An 11,866-nucleotide genomic window follows, 5' to 3' on the forward strand; every position below is an offset into this window, starting at 1 on the left:
ATAAGAGATGTTTTACTGTAAACTTATTCTCACTCACACACACACACACACACACACACACACACACACACACACACACACACACACACACACACACACACACACACACACACACACACACACACACTGATGTTATATAAGAGATGTTTTACTGTAAACTTATTCTCACTCACACACACACTAACACATACACACACACACACAGACTGATGTTATATAAGAGATGTTTTACTGTAAACTTATTCTCTCTCACACACACACTAACACACACACAGACTGATGTTATATAAGAGATGTTTTACTGTAAACTTATTCTCTCTCACTCACACACACACACACACACACACACACACACACACACACACACACACACACACACACACACACACACACACACACACACACACACACACACACACCACACACACCACAAGCCCTGACTGAGCCGAGACTGATGTTATATAAGAGATGTTTTACTGTAAACTTATTCTCACTCACACACTAACACACACACACACAAACACACACACAGAGACTGATGTTATATAAGAGATGTTTTACTGTAAACTTATTCTCTCTCTCACACACACACACACACACACACACACACACACACACACACACACACACACACACACACACACACAAGCCGAGACTGAGCCGAGACTGATGTTATATAAGAGATGTTTTACTGTAAACTTATTCTCACTCACACACACACTAACACACACACTAACACACACACACACACACACACACACACACACACACACACACACACACACACACAGACTGATGTTATATAAGAGATGTTTTACTGTAAACTTATTCTCTCTCACACACACACTAACACACACACACACACACACACACACACACACACAGACTGATGTTATATAAGAGATGTTTTACTGTAAACTTATTCTCACACACACACACACACACACACACACACACACACACACACACACACACACAGACTGATGTTATATAAGAGATGTTTTACTGTAAACTTATTCTCTCTCACACACACACACACACACACACACACACACACACACACACACACACACACACACACACACACACACACACACACACACACACACACACACACACACACACACACACACACAAGCCCTGACTGAGCCGAGACTGATGTTATATAAGAGATGTTTTACTGTAAACTTATTCTCACTCACACACACACTAACACACACACACACACACACACACACACACACACACACACACACACACACACACACACACACACACACACACACACACACACACAAGCCCAGACTGAGCCGAGACTGATGTTATATAAGAGATGTTTTACTGTAAACTTATTCTCACTCACACACACACTAACACACACACACACACACACACACACACACACACACACACACACACACACACACACACACACACACAGACTGATGTTATATAAGAGATGTTTTACTGTAAACTTATTCTCACTCACACACACACTAACACACACACACACACACACACACACACAGACTGATGTTATATAAGAGATGTTTTACTGTAAACTTATTCTCTCTCACACACACACTAACACACACACACACACACACACACACACACAGACTGATGTTATATAAGAGATGTTTTACTGTAAACTTATTCTCTCTCACTCACACACTAACACACACACACACACACACACACACACACACACACACACACACACACACACACACACACACACACACACACACACACACACAAGCCCTGACTGAGCCGAGACTGATGTTATATAAGAGATGTTTTACTGTAAACTTATTCTCACTCACACACACACACACACACACACACACACACACACACACACACACACACACACACACACACACACACAAGGCCTGACTGAGCCGAGACTGATGTTATATAAGAGATGTTTTACTGTAAACTTATTCTCACTCACACACACACTAACACACACACACACACACACACACACACACACACACACACACACACACACACACACACACACACACACACACACACACACACACACACACACACACACACACACACACACACACACAAGCCCAGACTGAGCCGAGACTGATGTTATATAAGAGATGTTTTACTGTAAACTTATTCTCACTCACACACACACACACACACACACACACACACACACAGACTGATGTTATATAAGAGATGTTTTACTGTAAACTTATTCTCACTCACACACACACTAACACACACACACACACACACACAGACTGATGTTATATAAGAGATGTTTTACTGTAAACTTATTCTCTCTCACACACACACTAACACACACACAGACTGATGTTATATAAGAGATGTTTTACTGTAAACTTATTCTCTCTCACTCACACACACACACACACACACACACACACACACACACACACACACACACACACACACACACACACACACACACACACACACACACACACACACACACACACACACACACACACACACACCACAAGCCCTGACTGAGCCGAGACTGATGTTATATAAGAGATGTTTTACTGTAAACTTATTCTCACTCACACACTAACACACACACACACAAACACACACACAGAGACTGATGTTATATAAGAGATGTTTTACTGTAAACTTATTCTCTCTCTCACACACACACACACACACACACACACACACACACACACACACACACACACACACACACACACAAGCCGAGACTGAGCCGAGACTGATGTTATATAAGAGATGTTTTACTGTAAACTTATTCTCACTCACACACACACTAACACACACACTAACACACACACACACACACACACACACACACAGACTGATGTTATATAAGAGATGTTTTACTGTAAACTTATTCTCTCTCACACACACACTAACACACACACACACACACACACACACACACACACACACACACACACACACACACACACACACACACACACACACACACACACACAGACTGATGTTATATAAGAGATGTTTTACTGTAAACTTATTCTCACACACACACACACACACACACACACACACACACACAAGCCCTGACTGAGCCGAGATTGATGTTATATAAGAGATGTTTTACTGTAAACTTATTCTCTCTCACACACACACACACACACACACACACACACACACACACACACACACACACACACACACACACACACACACACACACACACACACACACACACACACACAGATGTTATATAAGAGATGTTTTACTGTAAACTTATTCTCTCACACACACACACACATACACACACACACACACACACACACAAGCCCTGACTGAGCGGAGACTGATGTTATATAAGAGATGTTTTACTGTAAACTTATTCTCACTCACACACTAACACACACACACACACACACACACACACACACACACACACACACACACACACACACACACACACACACACACACACACACACACACACACACACACAGAGACTGATGTTATATAAGAGATGTTTTACTGTAAACTTATTCTCTCTCTCACACACACACACACACACACACACACACACACACACACACACACACACACACACACACACACACACACACACACACACACACACAAGCCGAGACTGAGCCGAGACTGATGTTATATAAGAGATGTTTTACTGTAAACTTATTCTCACTCACACACACTACACACACACACACACACACACACACACACACACACACACACACACACACACACACACACACACACACACACACACACACACACACACACACACACACACACACAGACTGATGTTATATAAGAGATGTTTTACTGTAAACTTATTCTCTCTCACACACACACTAACACACACACACACACACACACACAGACACAGACTGATGTTATATAAGAGATGTTTTACTGTAAACTTATTCTCACACACACACACACACACACACACACACACACACACACACACACACACACACACACACACACACACACACACAAGCCCTGACTGAGCCGAGACTGATGTTATATAAGAGATGTTTTACTGTAAACTTATTCTCACTCACACACACACTAACACACACACACACACACACACACACACACACACACACACACACACACACACACACACACACACACACACACACACACACACACACACACACACACACACACACACACACACACACACACACACACACACACAAGCCCAGACTGAGCCGAGACTGATGTTACATAAGAGATGTTTTACTGTAAACTTATTCTCACTCGCACACACACTAACACACACACACACACACACAAACACAGACTGATGTTATATAAGAGATGTTTTACTGTAAACTTATTCTCACACACACACACACACACACACACACACACACACACACACACACACACACACACACACACACACACACACACACCTCCCACTAGCAGTATGATGCCTCCCGTCACGGCCGTGCGAGACTTGCGCACTTTATCGTCAGCTCCACACGTGGTGCACTTCATGCCCATGCAGGCGACGCCGAGGCCACTGATGGACACGATGATGCCCACGATCATCAGAGCGCGGGTCGCTTGAAGATCACCTGCAGGAGACGCACACGTGTCACACTACTCGACACACTTCAACACCGCCAGTCAAACCACCAGGAAATACCTCACAAATAACTCAGTTTCATATTACATTGTTATTATTTATAATATTAAATATAACAAACCAACAGGAAATAGGTGTAAGTGTTCTATTTTTTTTTCTATTATATATAATTATATGTAATTAATATGTTTAATATTATTTATAGTATTAAATTAAAACAAAATTAATTAAAATTCTTGCTAGGCACTTGCTAAAGTGACAGAGGGTCTGTGGAAAATAATAGTAATTAGATTAAAATAAACAAGTAAAGCAATAAATTAGGTATATAAATGTGTTTAAAATAAAAATATTAGTTACAAATCTATTAAATTAAATGTAAATAAATAAAACTATAAATTAATTTAAATTAGCTTACAATTAAATAAACAAAAAATAAATAATACATTACTACATTGAGTAGATATGTAGTATAGTGTTTATATAGTATATATAATAATGTAACTGAAACTAATTTTAGATTTATAATATTATTTTTAAATGTGTATAAATTGGTCGTTTATGCCTCATCAATTTTAGGATGGGATAACTACTTCACACAGGGATTATTATATTTGGGGGTCCGTGCAGTGACACTGGCATCTAGAAGATTGAAGACCCCTGACTTGGGCAATTCAGCCGAAAGAGTGAACAAGAAACATTCCTACAAGAACCAGTCTGTGCCAGACATGTGCACACAAACCCAACCGCGAGAGAGAGAGAGAGAGAGAGAGAGAGAGAGAGAGAGAGAGAGAGAGAGAGAGAGAGAGAGAGAGAGAGAGAGAGAGAGAGAGAGAGAGCAGGGGTGCAAGCTGTGGTGAAGCGGAAGAATTATTCCTCTCCTTTATTCATTAAAACACAATAAGGCATCTCCTGCCAGGCACAGAAAACAGTGAGCTGTGGAATTCAGAGGGTCACCCTTCATCCCCCTGTTTTCTCTCTCGCTCCTCCCTCCATCCTAACTCAACCTGCTGTCAGGTGCAGTTTCGGCTGGTTTCGGCTGGAAGTGTCCCGCAGTTTTCTCAGAAATGACCCCTGATGTTCTGCACAGAGCCCTTCAGTAAATGCATCAATTCAAGGAGCGAATCGTAAGAGCTAAATCACATTTTTTTGAAGAGTTTACGTTAATCCGTAGAGTGTTTCTGCACACTGGAACGTGAGGTTGTGGTTTTCCCATCCCAGTCCTTGGGGAATGGAGAATGTTTCTGGAACAGCCCATAAACTGAAACACTCAAGTGAATGAAGTAACTCATAATTCATTACTTGTCGTTCGGTGTGGTAATAAAAAAATACTTTGGCAGCTATAGGAACAATGGGTTACAGGCTCACTCTAAAAAAACTCGGGTTATTTTTTTCAACCCAAATCCTGGGTTGACCTTTTGGGTCATTTTTTGGGGGTTATTTTTTTAGTGTTTGGATTGTTTTTGTGTTACCAAGCTCCTGGGTCAGACGTAACAACCCAGTGTTTTGGTAATTTTTGTTTACCCATCTCATGGGTCAGACGTAACAAGCCAGTGTTTGGGTAGTGTTACCAAGATCTTGGGTCAGACGTAACAACCCATGATAGAGTTATTTATCGCGGGCTTTTAGCGACCTCTTCAGGAGAGAGCAGTTCAGCTCCGTCAAAATGGTGCATGTCTTCGGTAAAATACAGGTTTGTGTACATTTAATTATATCAATTCATTATTGAGCTGTATATCGTTTAATCTTAAGCAAAGAACATACAGGGGCGCGAAGTGAGTCACCTAAACGAGTGTCACACCGTTTTTTTTCTCATGATGGAAACGCCTGATGCCTTGCATAAAATTGTATGATTTTATTCAAAAAGATACAGAATATAAATACGTAGCCTATGATGTTAAAATATGTTCTCAGATCTGTACACTGTTTTGGCGGTCTGAAGTTAAAAGTTCCCGATTACACTTGAATTACTTATAAATGTTCATTTCAAAATAATAATTTAAAATTTCTAATATTTGTTAAACAAGCTTAAATGTTGGCGATATGTATTAATTATATTGAAGTTAATCTGTAGACATTAATTCATGTATGAAGTTAAAAAAGCAACAACAAAAAAGCTAGTATTAAAGTAAAAATAAATTAACTATGCTGGGTTAAATAAACAACCCAATTTTCTGGGTAAAATTAACCCAACATGTGTTCTTTCCTACATTTACCCAGTCCTTGGGTTGTTTTTTAACCCAGTGTTTTTTTTAGAGTGCTGCTTTCACCATGGCTACCTGCCCTGCCTGGTTACATTACAGGAATACAGTAGATTCAAACTCCCACTGACGAGGCCAGCATCCATTAATCAAGCGCTGGCTGGGAATGACACCAGTGTTTATTTGAGTGTGTGTGTGAAGAGTTGGAAGCTGGCTTTATATGCCAGAGAATTCCAATAAACACCTACTGTATAGATTTACAGTAAATTAAAGGACAGGCCTCCATATAATAATAATAATAATAATATTTATATATATAGCACCTTTCCATTGATCAAGGACTCTGATATAGAGGCTATATAATGAATCCCATGTGCGATATATTTTGATCACTGGAAATATCTACACTTAAATTGATATTTATTCACTTTCAATCACCTGCCTGATTTACATTAGGATCTACAGCCCATTATAAGTAACATACAAAACAGATATATTATACATAGGCAACATTAATCAACAACTAGTTGTTCCAAACATGTATGAATTTCTTTCTTCTGCTGAACACAAAAGAAGATATTTTGAAGAAAATGGGTAACCAAACAGTTGTATATATACATAGTAAAACATAGTAAAAATACTATGTTAGTCTAGTTACAGACATTCTTCAAAATATCTAATAAAGAAATTTATAAAGGTTTAGAAAATATATTTTTCCGATGAACCATCCTTTTTAGCGGGAATCAATGTGTTTTATGTTTATAAAATATATGGTAGTCTATAAACCTTTCCGCAACATATTTACTTGAACTTACTTTAACTCATCAAAATAATTTAAGCAAGTTCAACTCGATTTTTAAGTGTAAATGACTTGCGCTGTCAAATTGAGCATAATAAAACATGCATGGCAGCCACTGAACCTAAATTTTTAAGTTGAAATGGATTTTCATGGAGGCATATTTTTTTTACAGTGCGTGCGAGAGACATGCGACAACAGCGATAAAGATAGATAGATGTAAAGAAAAAAACTAGAAAAACATGGTTTAACTCACTGTCTAATTGTAGAATGGAGTCGTATATTTTGCACTGAAGCTGTCCGGTGCTCTGAAACGCGCAGGACATCCACAGCCCCTGGTAAGTCGCGACCGCCGTGATGATACTGTCCCCCACATACGCGGACATCTTCCACTGCGGGAGGACCGTGCCCACGATCAGTCCGATGATGCCCACCAGAGACAGACCAAACCCCAGCAACTGAACGCCCGAGTTTGCCATAGTTTTCACTTTAATGGCAAGCTGAGCAACAGTTAGCAATACACTCTCGACTGACTCGGATAATCCTGTCTCCTGTCCCGCACCTGTAACTCTCTGAGGAACCTCTCCGAGTGAACTCAAAATGAGGAGGAAAAACTAGGCTACTCAACTCTCCAAGACGAAAACTAGCAGTCACTCACTCACTCACTCAACTAGCGGTGTTTGTTTATACCTCGACAGAGAGGTGTCAACTAAGTGTTGCGTAAAAATACTGATGACGGAGAGTAATCTCGAGGGAATGAGGGGGGTAACGGGGGCGCGCGCGATGCCCGTGCCTGTCGTGACGTCACGTCACACAAAATCACTCGCATCACTGAAGAAGAAATTTATTTGAAGGATAGCCCCTGGAGATGTAACATCTCGTTTTCGAGGGGGTCCTAGGAACAAACATGAATACAGACAACAGGTTACATTATATAACACATAATACTTCACATTCATACCAACATTTAGCTCTCTATTACTATCTCCTCACATACAAGGTTTAAAGTTTTGTTTCTCTTCTACACAAAATTTCGGGTAGCAAACTAGATGAAGTTTGTTTTCTCTATAACATATTCTCCAATCAAGAGAAGTGTCTCTAATATGAAAGCCCGTTTCCGTCACATAGGAAAGTCATAATTATTACATAAAAAGTCTTATTATGACATAAAAAGCCAAAGTTGTGAGAAAATGAATCAAAATAGTGAAATAAAAAGTCGAAGTTATGGCATTCCAGACAGCAACATCTGGTACATTCAATGTGTACACTGTAAAAAAAATCCCGTTGTTTTTACGGAATAAAACCGGCAGCTGTGGTTACCAGAACTTTACCGTCAAAAATACAGTATCAGCGTTATTGGTTTTACAAACTTAACGTAAAATTTACAGTAATAAACCGTATTTCATAATCTGATTTAATGTTAATTTACCAACCCATTGAAGTATTAATATCTGTTTTGTACCATTTTAATACACTGACAACCAACAAGCACCACAGCAGTGATGAGAGTCACGTGATAAATCAAAGCTTATCACAAGCAATCTTCCACAACAAAGTTAATACTAATATATAGAAGCTGCTCAGTGTCATTCGCACAAACATTAAACACCATCACGGTAACACACATGAAATTATAAAAATGCAATAAACATTAATTTAACAACATTAAATGTGACATAGAACCCTAATGTACATAACTGATTAGAAAAGAACTAAGAAAACTAAGAAGAAACATAGTTATTTCAATAAAAATACATAAAATGTGAAGTGTCACGCAGGGAATTGTGGGAATGTCAATTTACGGTTTTTCACTGTAAATTATACAATGAGTTGTTCTTTTTCACTTTCAAAAACTGTAAATTTAACTGTATTTTACAGTAAAATTACATTAAATGTACCGTTAGATCTATCACAGTTATTTACCGTATATAGTAAGGAAACTTTCTGTTAACCAATTAACAGTTTTGCACTGTAGCATTTTTACAGTCTTTTACCGTTAAAATCACGATCATTTTTTACAGTGTAGCTGCCAGATGTGGGCCGGATCTGGGCTGACACTATGGTGCTGTCTGGGATAAAAAGTAATTATAATTGACCAAAACAAATTTTTTTTTCTTACATGGCGGAAATAGACGTTTCTCGCAGCACCATATTTGACTTTTACCAGGAAGTGCAGGAATGAAAGCGAGGCTGTGAAAGTTGTCGGATTTCATCAAAAATATCTTAATTTGTGATCCGAAGATGAACGGTCTTACGGGTTTGGAATGACACTAAGGCCCGATCCACACGACTACGTTTTAGTTTAGAAACGGAGACCTTTTGCTACGTTTGCTCCTCCCGTCCAGACTAAAACGGCAAAAACGAAGACCTAAAACGGAGAAGTTTAGAAACGCTGCCGACCCCGTTTCGCGTTTTGAATCTCCGGAAGGCGTTTTAGTGAAGACGGGTCAAAATGGAGGACTTTAGAAACGATGACGCAGAGGCTCACGCTCGGCTCTCTGATTGGCTGTCATACAACGGTAGAAAACATACAACAACAGCCTGGACTACCAGTTACGTTAGTGCAAATAAATTCTGCATTTTACAATGCTATAACTGCCTACATGCGCCGGAGCCAAGCTATTATTCGAGCGATCTGTTACTCCGTGTGCAGCGGCGGTATCGACCATACATGGAGCCTCGGTTTTGGGTTAAGCCGGGAAGAACCAGCGCATGGTGGGATAATTTTATCAATGAAGTTGTAGTTCCTGAGGAATCGTGCGAAAACTTTCGAATGTCCAGATCGGCACTTATCAACCTCAGCGAAATCTGAGGAATAGTCAATCTGTTTCCTGTTTACACCGGCACGCGCACGCTCAGTGTAGATGAATGGTCACGTAATCCGCGTTTTCAGTCGTTTTAATGTGGACGGAGATCAGTTCTAATACGCAGCTAAAACGCTGGTGTGGACTGAGATCGTATTTGTTTTAATTCTCCGTTTCTAAACTGAAACGCAGTAGTGTGGATGGGGCCTAAGGGTAAGTAATTAATGACAGAATTAAAATTTTTGGGTGAACTACAACATTTATTACTATTATAGCAATAGATATTTTAGCTAAAATATACATGTATTAATAATATTAATGGTATAAATTACATTGTTAGATTCCAGAAACCTTTTTTTTTTTTTTTTTTACATATTTTTGCTTATAAAAAAAGCTTTACGTGTAGGCCTTATATTTAATGTAGTCAATATTTTTATCCCTTAAAACTCATCTTTGATGTCCAAAATTACGTATTTAAACTTTTTTTCCTTGAAAAAAATGTCTTCATGCCTTAAAATAGCTTGAATGTAATTTAGTATACACGGTTCTATGAATATGCAAATTTTAGCCCCGCCTCCACTCACTCACACCAGCTCAGAGATCCACTCGTTGACGATCACACTTTGATCTGATTGGTTACAAGGTAGTTTGTGACGTCAGAAACAACAGCGACATTAAACCGTGTTTTTGAGACTGTCTTTGGTTCACTGCAGTTTTAAAGAGAAAATACTCAAATACTTATGAATTTGCACATGGTCTGTCCTAAAGCACACCACATAGACATAAACAACATGAAAAAGCTGGGTTTTCGCCACACAGTTGCTATTACCTAATCAGTCTTTGAACCCCCAACTTAGATCTGCGAGTCCCTTTCATGAGGCACGTTTGTCACGTCTAAACACTTCATCAGGTGACCTCTGCACTTCCAGTGAAAGCCCTGGAACACTGTCAACTATTGTGTGCAGGACAAAGCTGGCGCCAATGTTACAATATTATCACCACGGTAAAGAGGAAATACCTTTAACCAGAGAGAAAATAGGGAAGCAATAACGCTGTAGGAAGAAATGGTTTTCACTCCAGAAAATGCCTGTGTGACACCCTGACATGTGAGTTCTGCGTTTGATGGTTGTGTGAAGTTTTATAAAGGTAACTATAAGATTTAAACTAGGGCTGTGCAACAATTAATCGCATCCAAAATAAAAGTTTGTGTTTACATAATATATGTGTGTGTACTTTGTATAATTATTAAGTATATATACACACACACACTTACTGTATGTGTATGTTATTTTTATATAAATGATGTATAAATATATATACATGCAAATATTACTTAAAATATATACATGCATATGTGTGTATTATATACAAAATAATTACACACCGTACACGCATATATTATGTAAACACAAAATTGTATTTGTATTAATCACGATTAATCGTTGCACAGCCATTTAAAGGGAGA

At 39.0% G+C, this 11,866-nt stretch overlaps 1 protein-coding gene across 1 annotated transcript in view; it reads right to left on the minus strand.

Moving 5' to 3' along the window:
• cldn7a (claudin 7a) overlaps positions 1-8,297 on the minus strand; it is a 17,450-nt gene extending 9,153 nt beyond the window's left edge. Inside the window, exons 1-2 of the mRNA XM_077227510.1 lie at positions 7,854-8,297; positions 4,428-4,592 (exon numbers count right to left, since the gene is read on the minus strand). Of these exons, the coding sequence (XP_077083625.1) occupies positions 4,428-4,592; positions 7,854-8,076 (388 nt within the window). The 5' untranslated portion in view covers positions 8,077-8,297. The remainder of the gene's footprint in view (positions 1-4,427; positions 4,593-7,853) is intronic.
• Positions 8,298-11,866: the final 3,569 nt, after the last annotated feature.

Source organism: Siphateles boraxobius, unplaced genomic scaffold, assembly GCF_051911475.1.
Source record: "Siphateles boraxobius isolate OS27281-9 unplaced genomic scaffold, OSU_SipBor_1 130, whole genome shotgun sequence".
Lineage (NCBI taxonomy): Eukaryota > Metazoa > Chordata > Actinopteri > Cypriniformes > Leuciscidae > Siphateles > Siphateles boraxobius.